Source organism: Gavia stellata, chromosome 2, assembly GCF_030936135.1.
Source record: "Gavia stellata isolate bGavSte3 chromosome 2, bGavSte3.hap2, whole genome shotgun sequence".
Taxonomy (NCBI): domain Eukaryota; kingdom Metazoa; phylum Chordata; class Aves; order Gaviiformes; family Gaviidae; genus Gavia; species Gavia stellata.
In genome coordinates, this window is record NC_082595.1 from 97,254,734 (window position 1) to 97,276,680 (window position 21,947).

The 21,947-nt window shown below is 41.0% G+C and overlaps 1 protein-coding gene across 1 annotated transcript; it reads left to right on the forward strand.

Annotated features, from left to right (window-relative positions):
- The first annotated feature begins 2,549 nt into the window (after positions 1–2,549).
- Positions 2,550–15,405, forward strand: C2H2orf50 (chromosome 2 C2orf50 homolog). The gene is made up of 4 exons (XM_009806876.2): positions 2,550–2,608; positions 11,843–12,217; positions 14,533–14,572; positions 15,214–15,405. Exons 1-4 carry the CDS (start codon positions 2,550–2,552, stop codon positions 15,403–15,405), a joined length of 666 nt encoding a protein of 221 aa, XP_009805178.2.
- Positions 15,406–21,947: the final 6,542 nt, after the last annotated feature.

Here is a 21,947-nt window from a genome sequence, read left to right on the forward strand (position 1 = left end):
TTAGCAGACACAATGCTTTCCATATATCACCTCCTTTAATGCTGCCTTTTTTTCCCTGATGGAGAGACACAGAGATGGCTGATAGTGACTTTCTGGGGAAAGTTACAGCCATAATTCAAACGAGCAGAGGCTTAATGTCATCCACAAGTTGCAACAGACTTAAAATAGCAGAAAAACCTTTATACTACAAAGCTATGGATTTCTTTTTCAGTGTAAACTGCTCCTGAGGTTTGGTGTCTTTATTTCCAACATTAAAAAGCTGCATGTTGCCAAAGTGAAAGACACACAGCGGTTCAGAAGGCAGCTGGGCTTTGGTTGAAAATATCGAAGACTGACAGCACAGGTTATGGCACTCCCTAGTCCGGAGCTGCTGCCGGCTGTGCGCCATAGCAGGGCACGTTCTTCCAGAGCTAGCGGTTTCTATAGCAGCGAGTGCTATATAAAAAGCTTGACTTTTCCTTCACCTAGGTAATCTTTACATGATGCAAGGAAGCTGGGAGAGAAGAGGCACAAACCTGCATCTGTGCATGTTGCAGGCGGGCTCTGAGCAAGCATCGCACTGGAGGCTCCGTGGCAGATCAGCTACCTCTGGATTTCAAGACTCATTATCCACTGATGTTCTGTAGCTATTATTTTTTCCTCACCATTTCTATCATCAGGTAGGAGGCACCCTGAGGATTTCCCAATTTCCCGGCCATTCCACATTTCCTCAGCTCCCTGTGCTGATGGGGGCTGCTCCCGGTGCTCATACCCGCAGGCATGCCCCCCACCATGGGTGCCACACACCACACCCCCCAAAATATTCATCAGTACCACCCCTGCTGCAACATTACCCCAACACCTCCACACCTGCCTCCCACCACCCATGTCATACCTCACCCTGCGGCTCCCCCCAGGCTCTCCAGCCCTCCCCAGGACTGCCCCATACTCTGCCCCATAGGATTCCCACCTCTCCAGTACCAGCCAGCCAACACCCCCAGTCTGCACAGAGATACACTGTGCCCACCACCCCCAGCCTAAAAAGTGACCCCACTCTGCTGAGCTCATTAGGATGTACAAATATTGGGTATCCTGTATCTGGTGGCCCGTGGTTCCTATGTACATAGTCCCTCTGCTCTATATGCTGTTCAGAATGAATTCAAGGGTTGCACCTGACCCTTAGTTCTTCACCCCAATACAGAAGAGATAAAGTAATACTCTACAAGCTGCATTTCATCTGGTTCATTTGAGGATCATAGATGTCAGATTTGCTACTTAGATGGTATTTTTAAATTCCGACCATGCAATGGCACATTGCCACATTTAGCACGTTACTTAAGAATACCAAACAGCGTTGCAACACAGCTTCTTGTGCTAAAGCAACCATTTTTTGAACAGTGAACCCAGCTTACAACCACTGGACCTGTTGGTTGGCCCAGTTTTGGTTGGGAGTATGCATGCTTCATTTGTCCAGAGATATCATCAGAAGCTGTGCCATCAGATGACCAGATGATACCACATTTGTAATTAAATTAAATCACAGATATCCCACAGTACACAAAGACATGAGCAAGAACCAGATCAGAAACACATCACCACATAGCTAACCCTGCCCTGCCTCCTAATTAAAACCCACGAGGGCCTCACCAGATACAATATCCTCCAAAATGGTGACTCCATCCCAGACTGACCCTTCCCCTGACCATGCTTTCTGCATCACTGGCCAAGTATAAAGGCAAGCCAGCTGAAGGACCAACATGTATATAGGGGTGAAATCGCTAAGGAATGCTTACACTTTGCAATAAAATCTCGCTAATTTGCATAGTAAAAAAACCCGAACAAACAAACCAAAGCACTGCTAGCAACAGTGTCTTAGTATCACTTGCAGAAAGCAAAAAATGCCCTTTCCTGGCATATCCTTTAAAGGCCTCAAAGACCCCCGCAGCTAGGATTTTCAGAGGCACATAACTTATTCCATGAGCTTTTCTCGAGCAAAATGTCCGGTTCAGTCAATAGAAGTTTTGCTTGAGTGAAAGCTTCTTCTTTAGCCAAAAGGTGAGGAAATTATAAACCGACAGGTTTGGGGTTTCAAAACATAAACAGAGTTGCTCCCATAAACAAAGAGAGTTTTAATATTGATTTTAATGGGAGAACTCATATTCTGCTGAGTGCTTACATGGATCTCTCCCTCAAAACTGTCATGCACTTTCTTGTACAATAAGTAAGTCAAAAAATAATACCCTCTTCCCTACTGAGTAGCTGTGATGTATTATTTACTGGCAGCTTTTAAAAAATAAAATTATCCACCATTTAAACATTGAGTGTAAATTTTTCTTCAACTTATCTGCATTAATCCTTTTGTTATTAAACCAATTAGCATACTGGTTTAGAAAATTCCTCAGGACATAAATTTCCACAGCACAAACGTTTATTTGAACTGTAAACAGAAGCTGAGGGTTGCTATGGTGTGATCTTTTGCTCAAAGTCTATTTACTTCTCCCCACTAACAACAGTACCAATAGTGGAGTCCGTAAAACAGAAAGTATAAAGTAAAGCAGCCATCACACACCATGGCGCTGAGAAGTCCTTATTTTAAGGAAATGAATTTGAACGTTCACCATAAACAAAGGTATGTAGAAAAGCAAGATAAACTTTTTATTTTTTAGGTTAAAAACAGTATTTTAATCTGTATTTTGTGATAAAAGCTTTAAAAAGAAGCAGCCGTTTGAGGAGTCTGCTTTGATTGTTGCTGTTTTCTAGTCCTCTTGCAAAATCGTAGGTTTGTGCAACTTAAGGTATGAAGCATAGGTGAATATTCACATTACGGCAAGTTAATGAGTCCCTGGAGGAATGGAAACAGGCAAAGAGCAAAGAGATACAGCACAGAGATGTTGTCCCTAAATTAGCCTTTTGCAAGAGTATGGTACCATTTTACCTACGGAGCTAGTGCAGGCTATTTCCAAAATGGATATTCTCATTCACCAGCAAAACTTCTAGCTCCGGTGAACTGCTCTCCTACTGGAACTACAAGTGTAATAAAGTTTCTGCTTTTTATTTTATGCTAATGGCATAGGTGGTTTTCATAATCAGACTTGCAAAAAAGACAGTCCAAATACATCCTTAATCCTCCAGTTGTCAGGTTCAAGTATATAAACAAAACTCTTACAAAAGAAGAATGGCTGGTATTAAGAATATAAAACGTATCAAATAGAGGAGAAAAACCACATACTTTCCTCTAACACAAAACTAGAAATTTAAATTATTTCTTCTATAAAGTCCCACCCAAATTCTCTCTTTACTCCTAGCGAAGTCCCTTTTTAAACAGCAAATCAGTAACAGAAAATATCATGCAATATCATGCAGACACTTAATAATAAACTTCTTCCACTAAGCTGGGGAATGCTTCCGATTCCCACCCAGAGAGTGGGGCCAGGCACTATTTTCCTAGTGTAGGTGTAGTTATACCTTTCTCTTATGTTAAGAAATCTCATTTTCAACATCTGCATGTAGGACTCCATAAGGGTATCTCCACTGTCCTTAGAGGTAATGGAGGTCTAGGGAACATGTCTACAATAGCAGGTAGCGTGGATCTGTGGAGTGAAGCCAACTGATGTCAAGGACTCACAAAGACGTTTAATGCACCCTGCGGGCCAGGGGCTGCCTGCTCTTTCCTGGTCTGCAGCATTAATGCCCGTGAGCAGCTGGAGAGCGGCTGCAGCTCGCCTTCTCCAGCAGCAACCCAGGAGTCCCCATAGCCTACATGTTCCAAGACCCAAAATATAGTAAGCGGAGATGACTGGGAGATTTGCTTGAAAAACACTCTTAACTGGATGTCAGATATGAATATTGATGCACTCATAGTCATCCAGTGCAATCTGACAGCCAGATGTTCCTGCCTTTCCCTCCTGCTGTCGTAGAGACATAGGTCTCTTGCAGGTTTGCTATGGATCTGCTGGTCCTGCATGGATTTCTCAAGTATCCTAGGACTTCTAAATGGCAGTAGATGCCTTTGTGTGTGACTAACTCAACTGACCCAACTAATTCTGCACAGGTTAGTCAATCTTAAAACAATTTAGAATACGTTTAAAGGATCCTCAGCACGCACAGCAGACAAGAACCAAGATTTGCAGAATGCTCTTTTCATGGTTTAAACTACCAATGACCTGGAATGCTGCAGCAGATCATCAAGAACGAAAAAATACATACGAATATCCCTACTTTGGTTGCTGTCTTTTCCACTCTTTTAAAAACGTACAGAAGCCTTGAGTAGTCTGCCCAGAAACCAAGGATGCGGGTAGCCCAATATCCCAGAGCTTTGAGATTCCTGCTGTTCAGCAGCAGGAATGCTGGAAGCTGTAAGAGACCTCACCTGACATGGGGTGCTCCATGCTGTCAGGCTGCTGGCTTTACTCTGCTCTCTGTCCTGGGACTCCAGATCCTGGAAGCATTTTGGAAACCCTGCTTCTTATTCATCAAAGATTCACTGATCTCTTTATATTTCAAGATGAAATATTTCAGGTTGAACAGGTCAACAATTTTCCACAATCTCAGTTTTGCTGAAAAGTTTTTTATGATGTCTGCGTGGAAGAGGCTGGTAGGTGCACTTATGTCAGCGCTGTGATCGAAGCTGGATTTTTAAAGAGAGATACATAATCCTCATACTGCATGTGTGTAGATTATGTGGATAATTCACATAAAAAGGATCAGGTCTTGCCCTTTTCTCGTGAAGTGGTCAGTTGTAAGAAAGTACGATTTTATCCTGATTCTGCAACTGTATTCTTAATTGCATAGCTGCCTACTGCTTTCAAAGCTTTCTAAACTTAAGCAGTAACCTAAGGAAAAGGTTTCCTAAAAACTGGGACCTGTCCTGAAAACTGGAATATAGCCCATACTAAAAGCCAAGCTCTCATTCTCTTCATTAAACCGTAACAGGATCTTTAATGAAGCATCTGGTACAATGAAAGTCCGGTCTGAAAGCTGTTCACAGCCCGTTTGGCTGCTCTGGCCGCAAGGTCTAAGGCTGCAGCTGTTTTCCTTTCGTTTTTGCCTTCCTGTTTGAGTATTCGCATGTGAACTGTTGCACAATTGAGCTAAAAATACAAAGCTGCAAACACATCCAGGAAGATTTCACATTGTTCTGGCTGTCCATTTCTTCAGGGAGCAAAAGTTTCCAGCTCCATAGCAAAACAAAGAAGCTCTCTACAACCATAGAAGGAATAAGGCTGAACTGAACTACAGAACACTGCAGGTGATCCAAGAAAAAAATGGCAAAACAGACTGTGCTTTCCCATTATACTCTGTTACTTTCCTTTCTAGGTCTCATGGAGCATGTGTCTCATTGGGCATGGGGGTATGTGGTCAAATCAGGCAGAGATTGAGAATGGAATGAGTTAGGCAAACGTCTGACAAATCTGTGTAACACAGGCAATGCGACCAGTGATCAAATCCTGCTCAGCCTGGAGCAGAGAAGGCTGGGGGGAGACCCAAGAGCAGTCTGCCAGTACCTGCAAGGTTACTGGGAAGACACAGCCAGGCTGCTTACAGCAGTGCCCGGTGGGAGGACAAAATAAAGTGGGCAAAAGTTGAAACAAGAAAGGTTCTGACTGTATATAAGGCAAAACTTCTTCATCATGAGGACAGCCAAGCGGTGAAACTCATTACCCAAAGAGGTTGTGCAGCCTCCATCCTTGGAGGCTTTCAAGACCAATGGCATAAAGCCCTAGACAGCTGGTGTGATATCATAGCTGACCCTGCTCTGAGGAGCAGGTTAGGCTAGAGACCTCCTGAGGTCCCTTCGGACCTGAATTCTCCTATGATCTCAGGAAACTTGCCACCAGATTCTAGCATTTCAAAGAAAAGGCTATACACAAAACCCCCTACATCCAGTTATGGGTACATCCTGCCTTTAGGAAGAATTTCCTTCTAATCCCCAACAGTCAGAGTTGGCCAAACATCAGCCTGAAGTGTGATTTAACACTACCTTCTACATTTAAGAAGGAAACCTACACTAATAGAAAGCTGCAATGAAAATGCTAAAAGCTTTGCTGAAAAACAGATAAAGCTTGTGATTGACATGTTCAGACAAGGCTTCCCAATTTTAGACTCTGGCACTTATCTTGAAAAAAACTAAAAGGAATTAGCTCAATTCTCAAGCAACAGAACTTGCAAAAGTTAAGAATGTTTGAAAAAACAGGTCCTTTTCATTTAGCAGCCACAGATACAATTTAAAACAAATTTTATGTACCCTAATTTGAAAACTCTGCCTAACATACAGCAGAGAATTTTTGGTATCTCACATGAAAAGAAAAAGTTAATGTCCTTTCTGAATATGGTGAGCAGATGGTAGATGAATTATTTAGTGTATTAAAGTGCAGATCAACAAATAGAGTCTTAGCTGCTGGAGGAGATAGCTAAGAAACAGAGAATAATCCAAAAAATAACTGAAGAGCATCTTGAGCATTGAAATACACAGTGATACACAGCTGGAATATTGTAATTCACAGGATAAAATACTTCTACAAGTACTACAGTGCCCCAGGTAGCAGAGAGAGAGGAAGCTGAATCTCTGCAGTATTTGTGAAGCAGCTTCTTCTTGGCCGTTATAAACGGACCTGTAAGCTGATACTGCTATCAGGTGCACAGAAAAGCAGGGCTATGCCAGACTTCAGAGGTCAAACTGCTGCCTTAGGTACTTAAGCAGTATGAAGCACTGCCTTTTCAGAAGTACTTGATTATTTTATACACTGAAATTCTCTTGGACCTGTTAATGAACTGTGCAAGAAAACAGCGAGGATGAACAGAATAAAGCCAAGCTCCACTATGCAGTTACCAGAGCTCCCTGCCGTGGTGAGGATGGGACTTGAACAACTCTGACTAACGAAGACAACTTTGATTGTCCATGCAATATTGCACTTCATTAACAGGATCCGGCCTCCAAAACTGAAATTATGTGAAATACCAACTGAAAACATTCCTCAGCCAGTGAGGAACACTTCTTACATTTACCGTTCTTTCTCCTTGAGCCAGATACTTCCCAACACCCCTACTCACAGACCAGCCCTGCAGTGCTCCCTCCCGAAATCCCATCACCCTGCTCAGGCAGCAGGTTTAAGCAGAAGTCTCTAAGTAACAGGCCTGCATATTCTATGGAATGGCTGCTGTTTAATGCTTTTTTCAAGTAAATAGTATTTTTTCAAATAAATAATTTTTGTTTCAAATAAAGCAAACTGCATATCAGTAGCTAACATATTTTGTAACACTAGAATTTATATTAAAAGAAGGGGATGAAAAAATTCACAACAGATTTCCTACAGTCTGCATTACAGCTTTGATTTTATTTTGAAGTGTCAGACTCTGTGTCACTGGAAGCAGACGTTCCCTCGGTGGCATCTGTACGCTGCCGATGCAACAGACGCTCAAGTTGCCAGGCTCTCTCAGCAGAACTCCATTAAGACAAGAACGAAGTTTATAGATTTCATGAAAGCTACAGCAAAACTTAACGCACGAGGCCTTCAATCAAGCAGCTACATAACCGTTTAAAAGCAGTTTTACTCCAAACTGGCAGTTTGCAGGACTTGTTTTCATTTTGGCTGCATACAGCGACCGAAGGTACTCTGCTCCTGCCAGACCAAGACGCAGCTTGTCAGCAGGATCTGACACCTCCCGGCTTTCTGGCCCCTCGCTGCCTAACGCCCAGGGCCGGTGAAAAAGCACTGCAGACATGTTCTGCCATCCACCACTTCTCTGCTGGGTGCTCAGCGTCCTCCGACCGATCATCTAACACCCTGCTCTGCTAACCATTGCCATGACCCATGTTCCAGCCTACAGTCTTGACTGACTTGACTGATCTTTATTCATTTGAGGAAGATGATGATGACAACACAAATGTCACTATTCGAGGCAGGCAACACTGCTCCTATTGCAAGATTTACATGGGGGTCTCTGTCCCATTCGTGAAATGGCAGAGATCATCTGAATGGTGATCTGCTCTGAAAAGCTGGTCTCTAGAGAGCTGCCCTCTCCTCCAGCTGGCAATCTTGCTCTTGCCTCTTACTCACATGTGACATGTACACTGCACTTTTGTTTTTAAATGCGTGTGTTTCTTAAATCTCTGCAGTAGCTCACAAACACCAACTTTCTTAGATGAAAATTGCTTTGCTGTCCATCAAATCACTATCACACCCCTTGGAAATGTATTCTTCACAGATAATGTGATATGGCTGTGATCTTTCTTCTTTTACAGGTGGGCTTGTTGAGAGACAGGCGGGCATACCATGTATCTTCTCCTAAATTCAGCAGCAGATATAGGAGTGGGAGAACCCAGAAATCCTTCTAGCTCACTCTTCCATGGTCTGAACTGTATAAAATATGGCAGGAACATTTGGCAACACTGTCCTTAAAGTTTAGAAGACATAACTTTCGTAGGAAAGTATCCCAACACAGTAGTGACTTAGGAAAAAAATGCAAACCAACATTGGATGTATACTGTTGAAGACTTGGATGTAAAGGAGAAATCTGGTAAACACAAATGAGCTAAAAAAGATTTCAGACCTTATTCCAAGTAGGACCACATGGGAAAGTCAGATCAGAGTCTCACTGACTTTGACAGTGCCCATCCTGGACCAACATGTACGTCCAACCAAAGCAGCAACACATTCATCTCCTGTTATTATTTCCCTTCTGTAACTGATGTATTCTTGCATTTAACCAAGCAATTTCCATTAAGTTTTTCAGTGTTTTGGAATAAGCCTCTGAAGTCCCTGTCTTCCAGTGAAATCAATGAGAACTTCCCAAGCTTCAAGAAGCTTGTCACTATAAAAAACAAAACAATTTTTAGAAAAACCAGCTCAGAAATTGCCTCTGTACCAGGACATCAAATACTGGCATACAAAACCTGATTTTCTTAACTACTGCTTAATTTAAATAATCCATTTCCAGAAATCTGTATATTAAAAATAAGGCAGTGCATATAAAGTCAAACATTAGCTCAAGTCTTGCATAACTGATACTGCAATACCCTCTTGTGGTCAAATAAAAACAGTTTATCTAAACACCTGAACTTTTTCCTCCATCAAAAGCCTCTCTAGACATTTTTTCCTTTGACAAGGGGAAATAACTCACATTTTTCACAGGTGAATTTGTAGTGCATATCATCACTTGTCTGGCAACAATAAAAGACTAACCTCAGTCAAGTTCTTCCTCAGAATGATGGGCACTGAAACTGCTTGTCAGATAAACTAATCCCAAAACAAACTCCTGAGCAAAGGCACCATCTCCTACAGTGACCCTCATAACTTTTCTCAAGTTTCACGTCCCCAACCAGAAAAAATACAGATGCTATCGTCAATTTACATAGATATATATGGCATGAAGCCACAATAAACACCAACCTATTCTACTAGAGGATGAAAAGAAGTACGCAGTAAATGAGTCGTACCAATTAAGACGAGCTCCCTCCTTAAATGCCCCGAGTTGTTATAATGAAAAAATAAAATGCTAAACTGGCAGATGGTGATATGAGGGGAAACAGTTCAGTAACTGGAGAAGTTCTGCTGAGCTGTTAACCTAGTAAAAGGTCTAAATGGGCTACTAGTATATCCAGTAAGGAATCTAGAGTAATGCCCAGAAATGTCATCCTTGCACTAACCTTGATGTGCTTTAATGGTGCAAAACCACTCCCTTAATGTCTTCTGGTCCCAACAGAAAATGGGATAATTTTCAAAATACCAGCTCTTAGTGATCTGGTTTTGGAACAGCAGCTACATTTTAAAGTCATATTATAATATCCTTTAAAAACCCAACTTATTTAAACAGCTATGATCCCATTCCCATCTATTATTTCCAGAGAAATGGCTTTAACACTATGAAGTGCCCAATACCCTCATGTAGACTCATAGCTTGCTTTTGTTTAAAGCCTAAAGAAGTCCTAAACAGTTAAGACTTCCTTCTTTTCTGAGGTTGTGGGGCCTCAGACTAACAGATACGGCTTTAACCTGTGAGTTCACTTTCAGTAAGAAGTTCTGAGAGGCACTTCATAGCCCTGCATCAAATCCAGGGCAGTTACAACTCCTGTGTATTTGCAGACACCACTCAATGGCATAGACTTCAAACACCTGCTTGTAATCTTTCCATCCAGTTTATTCAGTGGCTACAAATAGTCATTTGGAAGCTATGTACTCAGCTCAATAACCATTTTTAGTTTATTATTATGTTTCATTTGCAGAAATTGACTTGAAGGAAGGATTAGAATTAAAGTAACGCAAGAACTTTGTAAAAAGAGTTAAAAAGCATTCATTGCACAGGAACAGACTGCTGATCAGGATCCTTTCCTGACCTGATCAGGAGTTAAAATCCCATGCACACTGATTAATGCACTGGGTCTTCAAAACATGCCTCAGCTTCCTTTAAAAGCAGTTAGATGCTGCTAAAACCCCATTCTCCAACCAGCTGCACACACTCCAACTTGGAGAAGACCCTGGAATGAATGCAGCAGGATAAGCAGATTCCACAAGAGGAACACAGACAACTATCAGGCCAGGTTGGCAGACAGTTCATTTCTTCAGTTCATGGAAATGCTGTGTGGATACATGACTTTTTTTGCTTTTTGGCTGAAAGAGATGAAAAACACTGTTCAGGTTTCAATTATCTCAGAAAAACAAGCAAACAAACAAAAAGTCTACTAAAATTTCATTCAAACCCAAAACAAACACTGCAATTTGAGGTGGAGTTTACCTCTTCTTAAGTTATGTTATAGCAATCTTCAAAGTCAGAATAGTTTTTCCAAATATAGAAGTATTTCTTGCTCAAATATTTCTACATGAAGTATTTGGATTGTCATGTAGTTTTATCTATTTTAAAAGAAATTATTTGCCAAATTTAGCATGTATTTCCCAACACTGCAAGCAAGTAAGTTTGCCAAAAAACCCTAAAAAATTAGATTCAAAGTTCATTAGCATTTAGCAGGAAGATGAAGCAAGAGGCTAGAATTCATCTGGAGCTAATCCAGACCACTTAAAAACAAGTCAGTCAAGAATTCCAGAGGAAATTTATACTTAAAATACTTCGTTTTCCTTCAAGGTCACAATACTTGAGGAAGTGATGTCATACCACAAAAGTCCAACAGGCTGACTGTAAACACAAACACTGACATTTTGGACACTGTTTTGAAAATTCTCACTTTGTATACAAATAATCCTTTAAAGTTACTTAAAAACTACTTCTCGTAGTTACTTAATACCTTCTACAGAAATCTCTAAGTACTTGAAAAGGACTTTTGATGATTTCTGGCTGCTCTTTTTTTAAAATCTGAAGAAAAGGAGCTTTCAAAGCACAGATTCGTTGAAATACCTTGTTTTAAACAAACAAGCTCTGCCCCAAATAGAGTTCAAGGCCCCAGCAGCTGTCCCACTGGGTCTCTGCTCCCTTTCTTGTGAATATTCACAAGTCAGACTCGTTTCCAATGGAGACAGTAAACACGTCAGGGAAAACAGCAGCTTTCAGGACATTTTGCTTCTGCTACATAACCACAACAAACGTCCTCCTGATATAATCAGCAGGAATCTCCACAGCACCCGTTGCTACTAAATCAGACTTTATTGTTCTGAGGATTTTGAATAGAGGGTGGTCTCAGCTGCAAGCAGCAGTAATCACCTCGTAAGCTGAGAGTTTGCTGGTTACAGCTGGAGATCCAATGGCTTTCAGTAATAGTCGTTTCTTACAAAATTGCTGCTACCATGAAAACTCCTTCAGCATTCAAGCAACGAAGCAACATAAAGCAGTAGGAAATGAGCATTAAATAACAGGGAAGTAAAACAGTGCCGAGCACTGCCTGTCAGTGCTGCTGTGCTCGTTTGTTTTCTGAAAGCACTCCGAATCAGCAGCTAAAAGAAAAGGTTAGGAGAGAAGGAGCTTTTCCGAAGTTTAACTTTCCTACCAGTCACAATACACCTAACAATACCGGGGATACAGTGAGTCTCAAAATGGACAAGTTGGGAAAGGGCTCTGGATTCAGGAGAAATACCTTGGTTAGGTCTTGGCAACCAGCAACCACACCTCTGCGGCAACCAGCCTCAGCTCCACCTGTGTCTCTCGGCAGCGCCCAACCCAGAAGACCTGTCATTGCACAACCGGCTGCTCGGGCCTGGGCAGATGAGCAGGCAGCACTGCAGCAGGACCAGGTTCAACAGGATAAGATCTGGAGAGAGTCTGTGGAGGCTGAACAGAGAGGAAGAAAAATCTGGTAAGTCATTTGTTCCAGCTCATGCCTCTTCTACTCTTCTTGACAATGGTACTGATGCTCCCTGACAGTCTTAGGGCTTGATCCAAAGTCTACATTATCAAAGGAAATTTTCTTCTGTGAGAACTTTGGATCAGACCCTAACACCTTTCTTTCTAAGATTGTGTTATCTCTGTTTCCTTCACTGAACAAAATCTATGCTAGTATCTCCTGGCATGTTGGGCTTAAGCTGAAAAGGGATGAGAAGAATTGCCTGTTGCTAAGTATCTTTTAGCTTTATAGAGATTTCCACAATGAAGATGTAAATGTGCCAACCTTTATATCACCTCTTGTCATATTCTTGGACATGGCTGAAATGGAAGCTGAACAGAGTGTTCTGCCAAAATATTATTTTGTATTCCCAATCTGTAAATCTACTGAACATGCCCCACTGTTACAGTGTTTCAGCAGACTGAACTGCACACATACAACCTAAGCTTTGACTGTATACACCAGTGACCTGAAGGAACCCGAAATTAAGATCCTCTCTGTCTCTGCCACGTATCTTGAATAAGTGTTTATGTTCATACTTCAGTACACAGCACGAGCATGTCTATTAGAAGAATATCCTTGGTAAACGTAAAATCAGATCCAGTTCTGACTGCGCACTAGCCAAGCTAAAGGAAACAGAAGAAAAAGAACATCACTCTCAGGATTTTTTAGAATGGGAAAAGAAACCATCTGAAAACCCTTGTCCTCCTCAGCTTCCTGGAGGAGATACAAATCACAGCTCTGATTTCCCCAGAGAGACATTTGCACTCGTCTGGCTCCTTTTACCTGTGGGAAAGGCTGACGCCAGAACTCTGACTGATGCAAAGCCAAGGCTATGGTGGCAATGTTACTCTCTCCCAGTTGTGCACTCAGACTCTTCCCAAACAGGCCCAGCACGTTCCATACATTCCCTAGCTAAGGCAGCAGGAGGGACTCTCTGTCTGTGCCTGCCCCCTAGGATTCACAGGCATGGATATCGGTGCAAACTCACTTTCATGGGAAAGTAAGATAACACATCATACAGCTGATGCATGTCCTGCTCTGCAGTCCTAGCTACAAAGACAGAAATTCTTGTAAAAGGGTAGGACAGACATTCGAAAGACAGATGCCTAAAGCTGGATTCATCAGACTACCTACGCCTGCAGAGAACTGTCCTTCAGCTCCACATCCCCATTCCAAAAACAATGGTGGGGGAAAGACTGCTACGTGTTGGTGGTCTGACTTGAAGTGGATATAGGTAAATGTCTGAGACCCAAGCATTTCTCATAATTAGCACCATCCAGTAACACCCAAATTTGATATGTTCAAATAGTGGCTGGCACAGCAAGATAAAAAATTTTAGGACCTCTACGCTGTGCTGGTATACCAAGACATATAGTGATAAACACAACAATCATAAATCAGCTTTTACTTGCACTGAGGGCATATCTGCACCGGACGGGGAAGTGCAGCACAGAAATCCAATGCTCCTAGCTCCACATGGCACATGGCTGTGCTGTACAGATGAGCTCAACTCAGAAGAATGTACAGCTTCAGCACTAGATCGATGAGCTTAGGTGCAGCACTGCATAGACACAGGTAACCAGCTCAGAGAGTCAACCCCGGTGTCCCTTGAGCCCTGCTGCAGATACAGCTGTAGATAACTGTTTCCTCTATTGACCTCAGTACTTTTACAATAGCAGGTGAACTTTCATTTTCTCCATTTCAAGCCAGGGAAAGCAAGAGACAGAAAATCAAAGGCCTTGCCCTGTAGTGGCACAGCAGGTACAGAACTGAGCTGAAGAGCAAAACTCAGGTCTTCTGACTCAATCTGCTCCTAGCAGAGCTGCCTATCTGCACAAAATACTCCTGTGGGTGTTTGCCTGCAGCAAATACAGCTCTGTGAATTCCTACCAGGGACTTCTGCCAGCAGAGTATCAGTCACTTTTAGAAAGTAAGAAGCTGTGTCTTGCTCAAGGCACAGGACAAACGTTTGCTAGAGTGACTCGGGACTTTGCTAACTTATCTGCATTTGCGCAAGGAATACACTGTGGACGTGTTATCCTCATTTTCCTTTAGCAAAAAAACCCTAGTCTTCATGTAGTATGGGATTTATATGGGAATAAAGACGACCCTGGTCTTGACCACAGAAAAGACAGGTTTCGGCGCAAAGAGTTTGCATGTGTAAGAGCTGGGCTGTAAGTATCAAATTGAGCAGTTAGTTAAATAGGCATTCAAATACGACCAACATTAACTATTTTATTTAAAGACAGAAAATTTTACACTGTATTTTTTACTTCTATTCCAAGGTACCACAACTGGAGTTTCCTAAAGGACTATGACCAAATGGTAAGTTTTGAACAAACATTTAACCGTAATCAAGGCTCTTTTAGCTTCCGTCCATTTGAGCTAGGCTAGTATTTCAAACTGAACCATATTTGGGCATAATCAGCAAATGCTTTAAGACTAAAATCTTTAGGAAAAATAGAAGAGAATTGAAGTGCCTTTAATCTGCTACCTACACCACAAAGAAATACAGTACGTGCGTGTGTTCAATCTGTTTCAATATTAACACCTCCACAGAAACACAAGTGCTAGAAGAACCAACTTCCTAGGAGAAAACTTGTAAGATAATGTCATCATGCTGAAATCCAAGCCACTTACTAAAAACGAAACAAAAAACCTCCCACATCATGACCATTCTAGAGCAGGCTTACTTCTGTCCCAGCTGACATTTTATGCAACACATTTGAAAATTATTCATTTCCCTGTGTTATCCTATTCCCATGCAAGATGATAGGAAAAAACAATTGTTTTACTTTATTTCTTCAAGACTTCCATGTACATTCAGTATGACATTTCTAAGTACATTCAAATTCTAATTTCAAAAGCAAAATGCTGATATTATAAATAATCTCAGTAACTTGTATTTTTGTAACAAGCAACAGATGAAATTCTGAAAACTTCTTAATGGTCTTTGTTTTATCCAGGGTAAGAAAAAGGAGCAGAAGCCACTGCCAAACTATATGCCTGTGTTCTCAAGCAAAGTTCCCAACTCGACCAATCAGACTATTGGCAGTCGAATAAATACTGAACTTGGCAGGGCTCTGGTAAACATGGATTACTTCTTCAGCAGTGCAGCACGAAAGAGAAAACTTGAGAGTGAGCTCCAGCCTTCCTAGTGCTTCAGTAAAAATGTAACAGTTACAAAGCAAGTTGAATGGTTCTTGCCAACAGACTCCACAGCATGTAAAAAATTCCTCAATCTTTTTCTCAGAGAGACCAATACTACTGTCTAGCACAGATTTTCTTTCAAGAGCAAAGATGGATGTTGTCCAACAATGCCGCAGGAGACAATCCTCTTTGTATTTGGGGTGACTGGGCCATATACAGAGAGTTAGCACTACAGATCTCATCAATGTTCCCATGCAAGTCTACAGTAAGACTGCCACTAACATCAGAAAGAACAAGATTACAGCCAAAAGGCAATTTCTTCCTGAATTTTTATCTCCTGAAAATAAAAAATTAATGGAGACGCGCTCAGATGAGTCCCAATATAAACAGCATACTTTCAGTTCTGAAAGTCAGCGCAGTAAAATGCAGCAGCTTGTTGCATTTCATGTAGTTAGCCAAGGATTCATCAGCCTCTGTCATCTGCATGTTTTAGCTTGCTTTAAGAAAAAAATGTAAGGCACATGAGACATGTTCTATGCTTTTTCACCTCTCCCTGCTGAGAGGTACTAGTTTTGATTTTTCTTTCTTTAGATTTGCTGCTCTCAAATTCCCTTCTCTTATTCTTTTTTTCTTCTTAGCTGATGGAAACTCATTGACAAGGAAGCAGCTTTCACATTTTGCTCTGAAGGCGTGTTGGCTCAGCAACCCGTCTTACACTCTTAGGATCATCAACCTTGAATTTAACAGGTTCATAGTTCCTAAAATCCGTTGTTGCCCAGGGAAACCATCATCAAGCTAAATCGACACAATACCTAAAGCCCGTTCACTAGTGCATCTTCACTACATAGACACAAACTTTGTTTATGACCTGTTGTTCTGTAATGAAAAAGCAGCAAACAGCAGAGCACGGAGAGTGTACATACAATATCCACCTTCTGAATTGTATGTAGCTTCTGTAGGACCACTCTCAGCCCTAGGTGGAGATCAACATAGAATCCATTAGCATTGCCTTGATACAACGGGCTGCAATCTCTCACCAGGCTGAAGTGGCGATGTGTACACTTACACTTTGCAACTAAGGCTATTTGTTTTTATGATTAGAGTTCAGCAGCAGAAGGCAGTTCAAAAGGCCAAGAGGTGGTATAAAACAGTGTGATCATTGTCAACAACCAAGTGGTCTCTGGAAAAAAACCCGACACTGTAGAAGGAAGAGCCAAATCGCACTCACTGAAGTCATGGCACCAAGCAGTTCTCCTCCTGGCATCCTTGATGCAGTGAGAACTTGGGGATTAAGGCTTTCAAGATGACAACTAAGCTACCTAGAAAAGAAGGAAGACCACATCATGCAACCAGTCCAGGTGAGGAGGACTGATTCCACTCTGTGCAGACATGAATTGTGGTGGACAACTGTGTTCAGATACACTAAATAGGAACCTACTCCTTAAAGACATCTTCTTGTTCAGCTAAAACGCTTTCCGTTCTTTCCTGTGAGCAGAAAACTGCACCAGGAATTGGTTTGCCTTCAAATATCTGAAAGAGGGAGAGGAGAGAGCAGATCAAGCCTTTCCTTGTCCCTGTGTTGTCCAGAGCTTCTTCCAAAAGCTGCACAGGCCACTCAGAGGTTACATATTTATTGGCGATTGCATAATACTGAAAAGTCATTACACTTACATGCCTTACTCTGAGACATCCTGAGCAGCCTCAACTCTTGCTATGGGTCACAAACACAAACTCCCTGCAGAGGTCCAGTATCTGTCAGGTGCAAGCTCCTATTCATGTAAGAACATTCCATTTAAAAAGCATGGGGATTTTGGTTTTCAGCATGAAAGCACAGAGAGCTCCATGTTTCCTAACCTCCAGATGGCACTCACTGCATACCAAGTAATCCACTGAAAAGGACATTAAGTTATAGCAAAGCAGGGTTACACAATTCCTTTTTAATTTCAAGGGACATTAAATAATTCCAGATTCTTGACTCTGCTCTGTGTGAACCTAGAGACTCCCTCTCACAGAGTTCCCATAAACTGGAGAGTACGGGAAGGAGGATGGTCTAAGCAGTGCACGATTTAATCCTCCCACTTCACTTAGCACTGGCATTGCCTCAGCTGAAGCACTTCTCCCAGTTTTGGATGGACAAGACCTTCCATGTCTTACCCTGAAGATGTGGGCCACTAAGCAGAGTCTAGAGAAGCAATGGTAACTGGAGTATGGGAAGATATGGCTTATGGGGAAAGATTAAAAAGACTGTTAAACTTTAACCTGCAGAAGAAAAAGCAGTCTGGGAAGAGGACAGCAGTCTTTAGATACATGTATAGCTCTGGAATGAGAAAAGGAATCATTTGTACTTCACATGAGTAGCAGACAATAGTAAAAATAACAGGCTTAAATTATAGCAAGGAAGAATCATGTTAACTTTTTGGGAAACTAGTGGTAAGGCTAATGCAGCACTGCAATAGATTCCCCGAGGAATCTCCACCTTTGAAGGTTAAACACAGACATTCATCACAAATGACCTATTTAATAGGGTTTGTCTTTTAGTGTATAAACTGAATGACCATTTGAAGAGCTTTTCACTAATTCTCTGATCTACACCAGAGTTGGTGGGATCAGAACACACTTTGCAAACATGATTTTTCAAACACATTCAAAAAGAATTTTAAAAAATCCTATTTCAATTACACCAGGTTTAAATAGATTGCACCTCTAAAATACAGATTAATCACCTGATTTTTTGATAGAAAATATATTTTTAATTCTTCTAACTACTCATATAGAAAATGCTTTTTATGAAGTCCAGATGTGACTCTTTTAATCACACACGCCTGAGAGGCTTGACTAGTGCCCTCCTGACAGCCACGTGAGAACACTTCTCAAAGAGCACATTCATGTCATTACGCCACGTGTATGAATGGCAATAACTAATTTTCTTTCAACAATTTCAGGAAGCCTTTACCAATGAAGTGTAGTCCTGATTGTGTCCTTAATCAGATAAAGCACCCGTTGAGATGCCAGGCAGTTCCTGCAGTGGGTATTTGCAGTGATTACATGTATACAGCACAGTAAGACCCTTATAACCCCTGCACTCCTTCTCAGCTCTACTTCTTTGCACAGGTCACTTCAGTCCAATAGATCACAACAGGAATGACTGTAGGTATACCTGCAGTGGAGCCAAAACATGCAAGGGTTTTTGGCTTAATCATTGCAGTGTGCAACCTTGGAAAATGTAGCTCTGTGCCTTGTTGCAAGGATCACAGCAACCCACAACTGTACTGCCTCTTCTGATGTGACACTAAGTTCATACCTTGACTTTCTGATGAAGCTCACTGAAATACCTCTAAAATACTAGTGGGCAACAACTGGACAGGATTAGCTCTGTTCACCCCTAAAACTCCAGTTCATTCCTACTACCTGTTGAAATAAATAGCAATTCTTAAGCACTTAGCATCTTAATGACTATCTCTAAGGGGAAAGTGACTGTTTACAGAAGAAAAGTTTTCCATGTGGAACAGTTCTAGTAATCCATGTGATATGGGAACATTGTGTAGAGCTGGACACCTTGTTTTGTTCAATTATTACACCTCCCTTGTAAGTGCAAATTATTTTATCCTGCTGCAGTTAGCTTTCCTCTGGTACCCAGTGTTACATTTCTGAAGTTAGTTTGGATCTCTCTGCCGTGTACAGCAACCTTCAGAAAAGACCTTTTGGGAATATCCGAAGTCCTCATCAAAACTGCGTTGGTATCTGCGAGTAGAAGGCAGCAAACAGATATCCTCCAGACGCCATTTTAATCCCAAGTTTAACTATCATTTTTCTTTTACCATAATTAACTTTGCCAACTAATCCTTATTTACATAAGCAGAGTCTCTTGGAAAGACTAGATGAGATTGTAACAGCACTTAAATCTGCAAATAATCAGTGGAAATTCCATTTAAGAGATTGTGTAGATATTAAACTATGTTGTAAGCTTCTTGTAAAGAGTCCTTATGATGTATCACTTATGCTTCAATTTTATATGCTTTTTTCTCTTTTGCTGCCAGATCTCAAACAAGAGATCACACATGTTTAGACAATTCGTTTTCTGTATTTCTCTCAGTTAAAGAGCACAAGTGGGTAGCTATATTAATTTAATTCTTCAGTTAGATACCCTGCTTTCTCTGGTGGACTTTTAAGGATTGTTAGTATTACTTGTAACTTGGTGCATAGATGTTTCCAGTGCCTCCAAATTCTGTCTGTTCTCATTCTGAGTTCTGCTTATAATAAAAAAGTGTGAAAAATATATTTTTTAATAAATATAACATATGAAAGTTTATAAAAAACTATATTTCTTATACTTTTAAAATAGTCTTTGTATATAGTTCCCAGGTGGCATCTTAACTACAAAGTTTTGTTTTTATAAGATCAGTGATGACTGTAAATCCAATAGTGTCTCTTAGAAACTGTATTTAAAACTGTTTCTTGACCTTTAAATTACCCTAAAGTAAACAAAATAACTAAATGGGTTTTCCTGTAAAGAAGGTCTCATCATGCTGTGAAAGTTACTGCATAAACAGTAAGATTCCTAGAACAGGGAAGGGAGAGGACAATTATGTATGAACATTAGATGGATAATACTGCCAGTCCAGGCATCGTATGTTTGTATGTATTATGTACATACACGTTCACATTGTTTGCTTTCTATAAAGAACACTCTATAGAACAAAATTTCTGAATATAAGTTCATCTTAATGCAGACAATAGTTTTCTGAAGTGGAGTATGTTTTGGTTTGTTGGTTTTAGAAATCAACAATAAACTGTCAGGGCCTCAAGCTGCTTTTCCTAAATCCTGCCCAGAGAGAAAGCAGTAAACCTATCCTAAAGTAGGGTGTCTCTCTTAAAAACTCTACTCGCTACTCTGAATCCATGTCAGGTATGCTTTTCCCTCTTCAGAAAACCTCATGTTTGCTTGGATGAATTCCTTGAAACACAGATGCTCCTCTAAGAAACTCAGAAGTTCTGCCAAAGGCTGAAGTGGTGCTTGTGCAGTTTTGTCAATCACAGCCCTGCCCACAGCCCTCTTCTGTCAGAAGGCACAGATGCCATAGACTGACTTCAGCTTGCAACCTTCTCAAAGGCTCGCTCAGAAGCTGTATGTATCCACAAACCCACCAGTACTTAGATATGGAATTTACAAGTACCTGGGGTTACAGCCTCACCTCAGCACAAGACCTTTATGCCAGGCTGATGGAGCAAAACCGCCACAAATGTCTCTTAACTGTCTCTTAACCCAGGGAACGCCAAGAGGAAAGTCTCAGCTGGCATATACCGATCGATACATTGCACTAATAAGTAATCTGCAAATAAACAGGGACAACAGCTATAAAAATGATGAGATTTGGTTTCACTCACTCTATGACTTTGATCTGATCACTTCCAACTCTGTGTCTATTTTCCCCATTTGCTAATGACCAATTATCATCACTGGATATATTTTATATAATCTGAGAATTAAGAAATTTATTAATGCACTAAATCTTATTTTAACTACAGGTATTGCCGTGAAAGAGAAACAAACCAAACCAATGATGTGGCGTAGAACCATCTGCAACTATCATAATGCTTATTAGCAGTTATATGATTATCTCTTTTAAAAGCCAAATGGACTGAAAAGACGTTTATATAAACTCTTCTATAGCAAAACTTAACAGAATGCTGACACACTGCTAACACTCTAATACCGCTGGGCTACCCAATTGCTTTTCACTGAAAAACATAAAAGCCACAGGGTGAAACCAGCGCATCACGGTGTTTCAGGTCTGGTAAGCCAACTATCTTCTTTGCTGGAACAAGCATGATTATACTGTAGCTGCTCCTCAGTGCTGGCAGATCCATTTGCACGCTCTGGGAGAATCATAAGACCTCCAGCAAGAATGCAGGAAGTATCACACACCAGGACCTTAGTAAGGGCTGCCATAATGTACTCACACTCTCAACTCTTACAGGAGCTTCTTTTTTTTGAATAATTCAGATATGAGCATGGATCTAGAACAACGCCAGTTCCAGATCCAAATGCTACAGCTACAACTCTCTGGGTTACAAGCTCAACGTAGATTTTCTACATAAAAGGGACAATTCCAAATTTAATATGGAAATCAATTTAAGGAGTCCCAGTACAAACCAGTTAATAGATTTTCCTTCTCTCTTCTTCCTCCCAGTTCTGTGGCTTTGTTAGGTTTTAGGTTAGGTTTTTAAGTGTGTATGTGGAGGGAGCAGTTTTGGTATTCTAGACTCTTGCAGTACTACTTTTTAGCTTACAGTACTTTCATTCAATTTGTGATGCTTCTAGTCAGCCTAACATCAAGTAAACCTTATAGAAATACAGCCACGTTTTCAGTTTGCAAGAAATACATAAAACATACTGCACGCAAAACCAATGAACTACATGCAACCTCCAATGTTTCTTTTATACTCCTATCACACACACATGTACAACATAACATAACCTCAAACATGAAGTACACAGGGATCCACTGTACTTCTTTAGTAAGAGGAGGTTCTTCAAACCAGAGTTGAA

Bases quoted from the DNA above. Each gene is read 5' to 3' on its own strand.
- C2H2orf50 (XM_009806876.2), top strand. From the start codon at position 2,550: ATGGCGCTGAGAAGTCCTTATTTTAAGGAAATGAATTTGAACGTTCAC. The intron at 12,218-14,532 runs GTAAGTCATTTG...TTCTATTCCAAG, and splicing joins CAGAGAGGAAGAAAAATCTG to GTACCACAACTGGAGTTTCC. The intron at 14,573-15,213 runs GTAAGTTTTGAA...TGTTTTATCCAG, and splicing joins TAAAGGACTATGACCAAATG to GGTAAGAAAAAGGAGCAGAA.